A 13,763-nucleotide genomic window follows, 5' to 3' on the forward strand; every position below is an offset into this window, starting at 1 on the left:
TTACAAGGAAAAGTTACTGAAACTGATTCCAAAGGTCATAGTGCCAAAAGTCTGAATATTCTAAAATGACAAGATGCAGAAGCACATCTTTGTAATTATTTCCTGAAAATATTATTTACTGTCATTATGCTTTCAGGTCCAAGAGGAACATCACACAGTGAAACCAGTTTTTAATAACATACTTTACTGTACAGCTGCAGACTGCTCAGTGTTAAGTGGACAAGCATCACCACACGTGTGCACTACATAAAAAACAAGTTTAACCCTGGAAAAGTGAAACTTGTCCATGTTTGCAGTATGTTGAACGAGCCTCACTGCACAACATCATCCTGTACAAAACAAAGACACCAACCACACACTCCACCCGCCCTCAGCTTCACTCCTGTAAAGTGCATCTTAATAAGACCATAAAGACCATGACATAAGAAGGATTCATTAAAAAGCTGCAAATAACTTTATGGTTTTCACAAATGAATCATATTCACAGATTCCTCAAAAAGAATAAGTCAGGATAGTTAACCTTTTAATGATAATAATGACAATAAACCTGAAAGGCTTTATTCATTGCTGGTGCAGAGGCCTTAAATGTAAATGGCGCCTCCAGTGAAATATTGAACATGCTGAAAGTTATCTTACAAATCATTCAGGATGGAGTTATTGATTATTGGTTGACCGAAGTGGCAGTAAATATTTGCACTTTGTGTTGGTGTTGTAGTTTTTCTATAGGTGTAATTAACAGCAGGGACCTTGATGTGCCTGATTACCTAACATGGTATTTAATTAGATGTTAACTACACAATAATATTAATAATAATAATAATAATAATATTGATAAAACAAAGAGTCCCGCTTTCTTTGCTTTGGTTGTTGGAGATGAGATCAGGTAAGAATTTCATCTGTGATCTTTGGTGTTTTACTGAGAGTGCACTCCTGTCTCAAACCACCACAAACTGGTAGCAACTGAATTTAACAAAGCATTAAAAATTCTTGTAGTTTGTGTGATAACATGTTTAAATGTTTTTAAAAATGTTTTTAAAAAGTAAAAAGTAATCATATATGTGTCATATAAAAGTTAATTGATTAGTTTTTTTATATATGTTAGAATCATCCCCTGAACATTTGTGAAATACCAAAGACACAGGATTGGATACCCCCCCCATACACACACACACCCACACACACCCACACAACCTAGAACAAAACTAGAACTGATACGAAAGCTGTAATGAAATTCTTGACAGACGCCTCCTTCCAATCTCCGTTTTTTTTTAAATAGTTCATGTCAATTGCCAGTGGACACTCTTTCAATGATGAGGATGTACACATCCTGGACAGGGAGGAACGCTGGTTTGAGCGCAGAGTCAAGGAGGCCATTTACGTGAAAAGGGAAAGACCATCTCTGAATCGAGGAGGGGGCCTAAGGGTACATCTTTCGCCATCTTACAATGCTGTGATTGCAGCCATTCCCCAACTCTCTGTGAATGGTACTCATGGCCATTGATCAGTGTTCTTTGATCAGTGGGTTTTGGTCAGTGATTGTTGATCAATGGTCATGGATAATTTGCATAATTATGATTAAGGAACTGACCTCACAGCCCATTGTTCCTTCAGTGGGCTGGTTTCAGTCATTATGCAAATGTACTGTTTATAAGGTTTGGGGAAACCTGCAGTCAGCTGAGACTGAAGAAGTCACTTGGATGAGTGACGAAACGTTTCTCCCACAAAACGCTACGTCCAGATGAACAGATTCAACTTTTGGAGATTCATGTCAATTACTTGTGGTTTAATGTAAAACTTGTCACGAGTGTGTTTGTTGGTGTGTGTGTGTGTGTGTGTTTGTTGGTGTGTGTGTGTATCGGCACGGTCTGACAGATGAGACGAATGACATCAGTGTTTCTCAGACGTTTTCTGGCGTGCCTCCCCCATCAGAAGCCAAAAATGTTCCCGCCCCCACACTCCTACAACATTTTTCCTTTATTTATTAAAAATATGACCCAAGTTGACTTTTAATTACATGAACGTCAACATGATAGCATTAAAACGTGTTTATTTTCTGAACATAAATTATATAATTTAATTTTAAGCTTGATTTATCGTCCTGTGCTCTGCGCTCGTGTGTCTGCGTTGCTCTGCTGATGTTGGACTGTGATGAATTTTGAACGGTGTGAAAAGTAGAAGACTTCAGAACCGACTGAGTTTACACTCGTGTTGTCAGAACAATTTAAATGATTATTGCACACACGTTTACTTTGGCAGACTGATAGTTGTTGCATTAGCACATTACCACTGTGAGCAAGCTAGACACAATTACAGCCCATTAGATCTCATTTAACAGAGACATTATCCTTGTGTTAATCAACATGATGTTTTTACTGCATATTACTACCAAGTGGACCATAGACGGTGCAGTTCATGCAGCTACACTGTATCTACTGCACAGTAATTTAATGGAGCCTCAGTTTCACTGCATACTATCTGGATGCCCGGCTGCAGGGGGCCCACAGATTGAGAGTGTTTTCATGAGATAGAAAAAATGAACAGTTCACAACCAGAAATCATAAAATCATATCTTGTAAATCATTTATTGTTTGTAGAGAGCAGTGGGAATTTGGTTTGTTTTTTTTGTGCAATAATGAAGAGCAGAGACCAACAAGAGACAAAAAAATCACCATATTGTTCGTATTAGGAAGATAATTATAGCAACATTACTTAGCTTCAGAATTCGGTAAATCACTGGCGTGTAGTTCACTTTCACCGAATTCTTTTCTTTGCTCATCATCCAAAACAAAACAGCAGAAAAAGGTTGATCTGTGTTTTGTTTGCCTCCTTTCTTCCTGTAGAGTTCTTTAAGTGTTGACATGCAAACATGTGATTACTTATTCATGAAAAATCTCAATCTGCTTGCCATTATTTCTTGACCAATAATGAAAACCAGAGCGTTCAGGGTCTCTCCAGCTGCGTGTCTCATGCATCATTCTCTATTTATGATGCACAAGCTTCAATCAACGCTGTGCACTTTAAGTAGAGTCTGAGATGTGCTGATTTGGCATCTAAGACATCCCACAATGACATCCAGTCTCACACCAGGACATTCCCAGGATGGACCGTCCACCACCGCGCATTGAAACCACCCAAAGGAGGAGGCGAGCAGGAAGAAAATCACCTTCTCCTGCTGGACATCATCCGCTGTGGCTCCTGATGTTGTTCCAGCTAATCAGATCAATCCTCAACGTGACTCTCGCTTTTCATCAGTTTGATCTGATTCATGTTCTGGCAGTCACACCAGTTTTACCGTCCACGTTTATAAAATTGTTGATAAACATGTGGAAACGCTGCCTTCCTTTAAAAACAGTCCAAGTAAAAGTGGGTTGTGAAAGCAAACTCCACTCTTTGCTCAGTCACATATCTCTCAGTATTAGGCTGTCCTTGTAATAAACTCCAATATTCTCACTGCTTGTTTTCACGTGCCTTATATTAACGTTTTCTTAAACATAGACTTTTTCCATAGAAAGACTCACAGCAACAGAAATCACAGGGCAAAGTCATAGAGGTCCTTTAGCCCTTACAACAAAAACAAGGTTGTGAATATTTTTTGCTAACTCACCTGTTTCAGTATTTGGAGGCTTACAGGCTGCTGTGGCTGCTCGCTGTCACAGAGCTGCTGCTTAGAGTCACTGCATCATGTTTGCCATCCTGCTCCCTGTTGGAGCAGTTTTGATCTGACAATTATCTGACTAATAACATGGCGTGCTGTGTGGTGCAGGCTGTCCAAAAAGTTTGTGCTCCAGTTTTGATGAGTGAAATTCTAGTATTTGAATAGTGTGTTAGCAATTTGCAGGGATCTGTTTGAGAGATGGAGCTCCTCACCAAGATTTCCAGGAATTGGTAACTCGGAACGCCACCCTTTTATCCAAATATGGCCACTTCTGGCTCCAAGAGCCCAATATGGCAGGGACCAAAACGCTAGCGCTGAGGTTTCACAATCACACAACAAAAATGATGAGTTTGTATAATTTGCTGCCCTGTGTACCATCTGGAAGGTACATTTCCAGATCCTGAAATCTGCAGTCTGTCCACAGTCTTTTGATATCTGTTAACAAACAATCACTGTCTGTGAAATATCTGGTTTGTTGATTAACATGTTGCAGTGCTTCCACATGCAATGACATTTATGACACATGTAATGCAAATGCTCACCAAAGACCAAAAACCAGCCAATCACTCAAACCTCTTTTCCACTGTTGTGCTGGTGCAGAGCCAGTTATCCCTTAGGACTGTCCTCATTTCAACAGATCTGAGAAGCAGAAGTTGGGGTCCATGGGAAGGTGATACGGCAGACAGAGGCCGTAGCACCTCCTATAGACACGGACATCTGCTATCTTTGCAGTGTTTCGGTGCCGGTCATAGATAGTGGCACTATAAACACACTGATGATATCAGAGAGAATCTTGTATTCACTCCTGAAATAGTAGGTGAATACCTTCATGCTAGCCACAGAGGTATTTCAATTCAGATATATGGATAATATTATTTATTCCTATTTACAGTCTTTATTAGACAGTGACAGTTTAATGGGGGGAGCCCAGGCTACAGTAGTGCCGACTCATCCTTCAGTAAAAACGATGCCTGAGCTACGAGGGTCCACATTCATGCCTTTTACCATTCAACTCATTCTTAAATGTCATATAGGAAAGTACCGTGAAGCTGCCAGTATGCTCCAGCTCTGGAAACCACCCAGTCACCCTTTCTGTACCAGCTGGGGTGGAGTGACTGAGTACCACAGAGTGTACCTTTTCCAACCCAAAAGCAACAATCCAACCCACGTCTCACAGCGACTGGCTGGCTGTGTGGGTGAACGCTTTTGGCACTTCTCATGTGTACAAACCAGCACAACCATTTTAATAGCTTCCAGCACAGACTGGCTGAAAATGTGTGCCATTATCATCATATTTAAATGACAATCACATTTCAAGCAGACTAGATATTTTCTTACATGATCCATCCCTTATTTTCCTCAATATGATCCTTGGTTATGAAAACAAGTCCAGGAGACATGTAACAAACAAGGTCCTCGTGAGTCACATGACTTTAACCATTATTGTTTTAAAGTCACTATTTCCTCAGTTCAGGGCTGTACCATATCAGACCCAAGAGGTGTTTTAGGGTTGTACCATGATGGTGGTGAAGGTGGAAGCCATTGTTTTGAAGCTTTGCTATCATTAGGATGGTATTTTGGAGGAGTCGAAGATCGATACCGCTGTGGTATTTAAGCTCCGTTGGATCAAACCATCGTGGAGGGTGAGGGGTGCCTTTAAAAGTCGTAGGGTCGTACCATCATGGAGGTGGCGCGCAGGGAGTAGCTGGGACCTTTGAAGTGGTGCCACTTGATGCCGTTAAGCTTCCTGATGTTATGGCCGATGGAGTAGTACACACCATTTAGGTTGGAGAAACCGCAGGCATCAAACCACCAACCTGATGGAGGCAAAAAGTAGTGAGATACAAAAACAACTAATAATATTAATTCAGTAATAAAACAAGCAGACTGCAATGTGTACAATTTTACTTTAGGAGTACTTGAAACATATTTTGAATGGAGGAGTGAAAGCTAATGTGAACCTGCCAAATTTAAATTAAAATGTAAAAAGGTCCAATCAGAGAAAACACAACTCAACATTATTTCAACAATGTTTACTAATATTTTTATAATGACCTGAGGGTCTTTTGTTGTTTCAAGTAAAATAAGGTTTGTATTTAAAAACTAATGAAAAATCTTTTGAAAAAGTTGTTTTCAAAAAAGTGCTTAACTTAAAATAATGAAAAAGTGTAGTTTGATTTTCCCTTTTCTTATTTTTTCTTAACTTTCTCTCATGTGTGAACCATCTCAGATTCAAACCTCTCTTCTCGTGTCTCGTCTCCTCCTTTGAGTTTTCTGAATAAAGCATTTGATTGGCATAGTGGCATCACGTGGGGTAAATTTCAAAGCATCTATCTCTGCTAATTTGCTGCTTGTTTGGTTCCTTTTTGAGCTTTTTAAATGGAAAAAAATGTGTCTTGCTGTGCAGTTAACCGCACTAATAGATGGTTAAAGAAGTTTGAGCTTTGTTTGTTTCTTTGTTTTTTAGCACTTATTAGCAGATATCTGTACTTGTGTGATGCACCCACAAAGTTTTTGAAAGCAGCTTGCTAACTGAGTTTGCCAATAAATATGTTCACGTCTTTGTTCAGTAAAACCAACATGGTGGCCATTGCAATACTGCAGTGCCACTTTTAATCACTGACTCACAGGCGCCCTCTGCTGCCCTAAGGCCAATTTGCAGTTAATTTCTATTGAAAGGGATGAATAGAGAGTAGAAGAGTTCCCCTGCACTGATTTTGCTCCAGGCTTCAAAGAGTCCAGAAACCAGCGAGTGATGTCGCTGTGGCTACAACCATCTTTGATATACAGTCAGTGCTTTCTGAGTGAGTGGCATGTCCTCGCTGATTTTTGTTTAATACTGAGAATGTCATTCTGAAATAATCTAATAAGACTCATCTCTGTAGTTTCCTCAGTACAGGACACAAAACAGGACACATTTCTGCCATCACATCTGTTTAAGCTTCATTCGGATTTATAATTATGTTTGTTCTAAGCCTGCAAACATTTAGAAATGTTCGACAAACATAAAAAGTTTTTAACAGTGACTATAAAAGCAATAAAATGTCAGCAGGGGGACCCCGTGGGATCTGTTTCTCAGTTTTGTAAATATGTGACACGTGTCTGAAAATAATACTTTAATTCCTGATCTCAGTATGTTTTTTTTCTTTTATAAAGTTTATATCATTTCCATATTTGGGGGTAATTTTCATATTCTGACTTTAATTTCTCCGTGAGAGAAAACTGTAGCTGTACATGTTTGTCAGACACATGAGGCTGTTGTGCCTCTCCTTACTGTTACTTCCCTCTGTTTCTTATTTCGTCTGTGTCACTGTCTCTCGTTCACTCAGTAAATTGCTGTGATTTTAAATGACTCACTGTCTAATGGTGACCACTGGCGTCTTTTTCTCAAAGGACTCGACGTTTTGCTGGAACGATTAAGCTAATTCACAGCCCATGGAGGGGAGTCTAAAGAGCTGTTTGTCTTGGCGTTGACGTGAGGTGAAGGGTAGTGCAGTGAACGATGACGGGGACAGATGTTTGAAAGAGCAGAACTTTGGGGGGAAATACTGCTAATTTTGATCTGCAAACAACAAAAAATCTATATTGTTGGATCATCTTGTGTGTTTTATCCAGTTGTTTTCATGGTTTTAAGTGAAATGGTGTCTTTGCAACACATAGACTATATGTACTGGGCCACACCTAAGAGCGCTGAAGAGATTGTTGCTGTGATTTTGTGCTTTATGAATAAATTTGAACTGAACTGAACCTTATTATTTTTTTTAATTCAGGTGTTTTTAGCCCACTTGTTACAGGTGTATAAAACCATGTACCTTTGCAAACATTTGTGAAAGACGGGCTTGTTTTAAAGAGCTCACTGAAACCTGCTCCATGGTTTCAAACATGGTTCCACGATCCTTCCATGTAAAGTTTCAGAGCGGGGTCACAGAGTGCGTAAAAGGCCCTACTTTTATGGCCAAACAGCTCCTGTAGGTGGGATGACCCAGAACTTTTGTCCATGTAATGCATGCGGTGTTTCTATTTTCTCAAAAATATCTTAGTATCTCAACTTGATGGAGTATTTCCAAACAGAATCTTGTTCATTTCATTTGTTTGCTTTAAACTGCTGACAAACAGAAAAGCTTCTACCTCCAGTGAGCATCATGGCACATTTGCAGTGTTCACAGTTGTCGTTGTCTTTGTCTCGGGTGCTGAAGCCGGACCCGTGGGTGGTCAGGCTGCTCTGCTTTCCTGCTGTGCCACTGTAACCTCTCAGATGCAACCTGAGGGAGAGGAGACACACAGGAGGATGAGATCTGATGAAACAAACACTGATTTAATCTTTTCTTGTAGACAGGCTGTATTTACAGTACATCTATGAGGCAGTTAATCCAATGGATCACAATCTGGTGACTCTGTTTTTGGCAGGACCAAGTGTGTTGGTCCTTTATGGAATTCATTGAATTCTGACCACCCATGGGTCCGGCTTTATGGAATTAATGGAATTCCATAAGGTGTTTTTATAAAGCTGTGTGAAAATCTTTCTGTTGCTCAACACATTCACAGAGGAGTGCATCCAGTCACTGAAGCGTGCCAAAAACAGTTCCCCAAGCTGAGCTGCAGTGTTATCAGTTTTCATCAAATTAACAGCAATTTTTATAACTGATAAATTATAAAGTGATTTTTTTCCCACAGACACTCTGAATAATGCAGCATCTCATTTCCTCAGCTGACAAGATCGACAATTTCAGGACATCATTTTTGAGGTTTATGAATTTGTGGTTGAACCATGTCATTAACAATTTAATTATAATTAATAGCAGGAAAATAAATTGCAGAGTTACAACACAGAAGCATTTCCAAAACAATTAATATTAGTCTGTTCAAGTTTTAATATTATACATGCCTTCAGATGTAATCAGCAGCTTTTTATTTTCATTATATAAATGAATTCTGAATACTCAAAAAAACATTAAAGTACAACACTGTGTGTGTGTGTGTGCGTGTGTGTGTGTGTGTGTGTGTGTGTGTGTGTGTGTGTGTGTGTGTGTGTACTGCGGTTGTACCTGTACTGCTGTCGCTCACTGGTCAGTGTAAATCGGTCATAGTGGGAGTGGGCGGAGTTTCCCTCCCAGTCCATCATCTCCACCCTCATAGAGTAGACACCTTGATTGGTCAGCAGGTGCAAAACTTCATTACCCATCCAGTGCTCGCCCAACACGTCCCCAAAACCCTGCAGGGAGAATCATTAGAGGAGCACACGTTACACTGATTACTCAAACTTTGGGACTGAGATAAATCCTCGTGACTGTGACACAGACGCACCATTTTGTACTCCCTCCAGCTCCTCTGGAAGTCCACGCTGCCATTAAACCGTCTCTGGAAGACTGTCCAGCCTCCACCACTCGTCTCCATGTCACAGTAAACCTTCAGTGGGAGAAACAGAAATTAGTGATCATTAACTACCAATGATTTAAGTTATATTAATTGTAACTATTAGAATCACATTATTCTAAATACAAAGACACTTGAATATGAAGACAGTTTCTCTTTCTGTTGAACATTTTGAGGTAATTTAAATATAATTGTTGAAGCTGCTCATTAAGGGCAGTTGTTAGCTGGCAGGAAAGAGATGACAAAAAATGAGTTTGATAAGAAAACTCCTGTTAAAGGTTTTATAAGCATTTTAATGTACAAAAATGTTTTCTGACTTGCTGCCATTTGAGTCACACTTTGCAACACTTCATATGTTTGCTGTTGAGACGTTACCTGCACAGGTTGAGTCCTGTTACTGATGTAGATGTGATACAGACCGCTCACATAGTGACCGGCCTTGTAAGCATCTGCACAGTCCCTCCACGTCTGGCTCCTGGGAGGCACAGCTACAACAAAATGCCAGAAGGTTGTGATAAATATAAATGTACTGTGTGAAAAATACTGCATGTGTACCTGTGTGTGTGTACCTGTAGTACTAGCCACCATGTTAAGGAGCGTGTGGACAGACTCCATCAGCTGCGTCTGTTGTCTCTGCAGGGCGGTGTTGTTGGTGCTGGCGACTCTCAGCTGCCTCTCCAAAGACTCGATGGCCGCCATCTGAGTCCTGATGACGGACTGAGCCAGAAAAAAGTTTCACTGCTGTTTAAGCACTTTCTGCTTTTTGGTTCTATATCCTCACAGACTTGAAAATGTACTTTTTTATTCTTTACTTTGACTTTTTACTTTTCATGATTTAACAGTTTTACAGATTTGAACAGATTTCTTGTAATGTTTGACTTTCCCTCGCTAAGACAGCCCAGATTAAAGCAGTCAAACTTGCTTAAAACTCTATAATTAACATTTATCACTCAAGTTTAGAAGTTTCTGGTTTTTAAACCACTTACTTGGGCTTGCAAATATCACATGAGGCAAAATCCATGTTGATATTTGATTTCAGAAACTTAAAAATGTCTCTGATGGTGATATATAAAGGTTTACTAACTTGAAGTCTGTTCTTCTCCTGTCTCATGTCCTCCAGCTCTCCTCGCTGCTTAGACTCCAACATCTGAACTTTGCTCTCCAAACGACTGAAACAAAAGAAAGAAACAACTTCATAAATCCTCAGCTCACAGCAGAACAGCAGTTTTTGTTTCAGAGCTTTTCCCCATAAAAGTAAATCAAAGAAACTGCAAAAATGCTTTGATTGCATAATTTACACAAGTCAAAGACAAAGTAGATCTTTGTGTTTTGATGATGCAACCAACAAAGTTAGTAAAATGCTCTGCTGTGTGTTTTCTGACTCGTGTGTTATCAGCTACATGGATGATGTTTTAGCATGGTTTGGTTTTAATCAGTTCTACGGTGGCCCTAAAGTGCAAAACAAAAAATCAAAAAGAAAAACAGAAGAAAATTTCAGGAAATAAAACGAGACTTCACTTTACAGAAAAGTTGATTTCCTTTGTTCTTGAATGAATAAAAGTCTCAGTCATCACATCAGACTACGCACCCTCAGCAGGGTCAGAGGACGAGAGGAACGTTGATGTTTTAATAGTTTTATCAAGAGTCATGTTGACTAGAAACGAGCTAACCACTGTAACTGTCACAGACGTGCAGGGCTGCTGGCTCAATCAGCCTGTCAGACCTTTGATTAGTTTGATTGTGTGAGTTTCTTTTCTTCATGGTATCCAAACCACGACACAAAGAAAATGGACTATTACAGCTGCCCTGGACCTTTACGTGAACTGTGGGGATGTGAGGGTTTTGGGTGATGCACAGGCTGAAAGTCCTAACTGGGTTTGCAGTCCATCGCTTCATGCTCCTCATTCTGCTCCTCTATAATTTTTCTTATACTTTGCACTTAGATTTAAATTTTTCATATCTGGAAATGTGAATAAAAAGCCTTGCTTTTATAAACTCTGCTGTCACACTCTATTTTTTGTTGTACTAAGGAAAAATGAGACTCAATAATATCATCACAAGAGAAATAAGAAGCTTCCTCAAACATGAGAGATGCTGGTGTCCTTCGCTGCACGCGGTTTCGCAGTTTGCCTCACAGTTCAGATGTGAGTCAGTAATTGTTCTATGATAGTTGCAAGATTGCACACATTCCACTGTCTGTATGAGTCTTTTAAAATCTGAGGACTAATATTATTTTTTGGGAGATCAAGTTTTCGTGCAGGTTGTTTTTTTTCCTTTCTTTTTCAGATGCAAAGAGAAAAGCTGCCTTTCTAGTGCTGCAGGCCTGGTGTTACACAAACACTTGTAAAGAAATAATGGAAAGGGCCCAGGAGATTCCACACTTACAAAACCAAAATGTAAACTAGAAGGGTTCTGGAACAGCTCACTTTATTCAGTCATGATTTCTACCCTTGTAATAGCTTTACACGCATGCAAACAAGCAACATGAGACAGAGAAAGAAATTAAGGCTTTCCTGAGAAATCCTAATTACATCCAAGTGAAGAGGAGGAGCAGCAAAATGTTGATAAAAACACAAGACTGTTAAACATTCAGGTTGTGTGAAAGACCATATTTTATTCTGTTTTTGATGGAGCGGAGTTTTTACCTCCCGAATTACTCTGTCTCATTAGTGAAGCTGCAGCAGCGAAATAAAGATTAATATTAATAAAGATTAATATTAATAAAGATTAATATTGCGACCATCAACAAAGACTGTAACAGTCTTTGTTGTAACAAGGACTGTTACAGTCTTTGTTGTAACAAGGACTGTTACAACCTGGCCTGAAAATGCTCTCTCCAAACTACAGGACTGCTTCACAGAGACAGACTGGGACATATTTGAACACCAGGACCTAGAAACGTTCACAGGATCAGTACTGGACTACATCAAGTTCTGTACTGCAAATGTGACTGTGGACAAAAGCATTCGGGTTTTCCCAAACCAAAAACCCTGGATGACCAGCGAGGTCACTGTAACGGAGCACGATGTCAGACGTGTGCTCCTAGCAGTGAACCCCAGGAAGGCGGCCGGTCCAGACGGAGTACCTGGCAAGGTACTAAGAGCATGCGCACACCAGCTCACCCTTATCTTCACCAGACTCTTCAACCTCTCACTGGATCAGGCAGCCATCCCATCCTGTCTAAAATCAGCCACAATCATCCCAGTGCCGAAGAAGTCTCCCATCTCCAGCCTGAATGATTACCGCCCTGTGGCCCTCACACCGGTAATCATGAAATGCTTTGAGAGACTAGTCCTTCAGCACATCAAGGATTACCTCCCCCCAGAATTCGACCCCCACCAGTTTGCATACCGCGCAAACAGATCTACAGAAGACGCCACAGCCCTCCACGCTGTGCTGAGTCACCTAGAGCAGCGGCAGAGCTACGTCCGAATGCCCTTCGTGGACTACAGCTCAGCCTTTAATACAATCATCCCAGACATCCTCATCACCAAACTGGTCACTCTTGGCCTCCCTCCTCTCACATGTGCCTGGATAAAGGATTTCCTCACAAACCGGCCCCAGACTGTGAGACTCGGCCCTCATCTCTCCTCCACTCGCACACTGAGCACCGGCTCCCCACAGGGCTGTGTGCTGAGCCTCCTCCTGTATTCTCTCTACACCCACGACTGCAGTTCGACCCACAACAACACTCTCATCATCAAGTTTGCTGATGACACCACGGTGGTCGGACTCATCTCAAAGGGAGACGAGGCAGACTACAGAGAGGAAGTCCTGAAGCTGGCAGCATGGTGTTCAGAAAACAACCTGACACTGAACACCAAGAAAACCAAAGAGCTCATTGTCGACTTCAGGAGACACAGAACCGACCTGGCCCCCCTTTACATCAACGGGGAGTGTGGAGAGGGTCCACACCTTCCGGTTCCTTGGTGTCCTCATCTCTGCTGACATCTCCTGGACAGAAAACATCTCAGCGGTCGTCAAGAAGGCCCAACAGCGGCTGCACTTCCTGAAAGTCCTCAGGAAGTACAAGCTGAACTCCAACCTGCTGCTGACCTTCTACCGCTCATCCATTGAGAGCCTGCTAACCTACTGCATCACGGTATGGTACGGCAGCTGCACCAAGGCGGATAGAGTGAGGCTTCAGAGTGTGGTCAAGACAGCACAAAAGATCATCGGCTGCCCTCTCCCCTCCCTGATGGACATTTATTCCTCCCGCTGCCTCAGCAGAGCAGCAAACATCATCAAGGACAGCTCCCACCCTGGTTTCAACATGTTCAGCCTGCTTCCCTCAGGGAAGCGCTGCAGGTGCATCAGCACAAAAACCCACAGACTCAAAAACAGTTTCTTCCCCAAAGCCATAACCACCCTGAACTCACACATGCACTGATAACACAGCCCCCCACTTCCCACTTCCTCTATGGACCACCACTGTGCAATACCAATTCTATGTGCAATAACCCAACTGTATATACACAACACTATTTATTACATATTACTTTTTTTTTTAAAACCGGCTTGTATATTTGTACATTTTATATATATATATCTTTTTCCCTCTATTAATACTGTCCATATGTATATAGCGCTGCAGAACTGTATCTCCCCCCCCCCAGCATGTTTGCACTGAGTAGGAGATGCTCTGTATCTCATTGTACAACTGTATAGTGACAATAAAGGCATTCTATTCTATTTCTGCTGCCAGATCAGACTACAGTTCTCGTTATCTGTGCAG

The 13,763-nt window shown here is 41.1% G+C and overlaps 1 protein-coding gene across 1 annotated transcript in view; it reads right to left on the minus strand.

Annotated features, from left to right (window-relative positions):
• Positions 1–2,555: 2,555 nt before the first annotated feature.
• Positions 2,556–13,763, minus strand: part of angpt4 (angiopoietin 4) — a 71,026-nt gene continuing 59,818 nt past the window's right edge. Inside the window, exons 4-10 of the mRNA XM_003451880.5 lie at positions 10,113–10,197; positions 9,598–9,745; positions 9,404–9,516; positions 8,960–9,061; positions 8,701–8,867; positions 7,784–7,917; positions 2,556–5,472 (exon numbers count right to left, since the gene is read on the minus strand). Coding sequence (XP_003451928.1) covers positions 5,312–5,472; positions 7,784–7,917; positions 8,701–8,867; positions 8,960–9,061; positions 9,404–9,516; positions 9,598–9,745; positions 10,113–10,197 — 910 coding nt within the window. The 3' untranslated portion in view covers positions 2,556–5,311. The remainder of the gene's footprint in view (positions 5,473–7,783; positions 7,918–8,700; positions 8,868–8,959; positions 9,062–9,403; positions 9,517–9,597; positions 9,746–10,112; positions 10,198–13,763) is intronic.

The sequence above is a fragment of the Oreochromis niloticus genome, linkage group LG5, assembly GCF_001858045.2.
Source record: "Oreochromis niloticus isolate F11D_XX linkage group LG5, O_niloticus_UMD_NMBU, whole genome shotgun sequence".
Lineage (NCBI taxonomy): Eukaryota > Metazoa > Chordata > Actinopteri > Cichliformes > Cichlidae > Oreochromis > Oreochromis niloticus.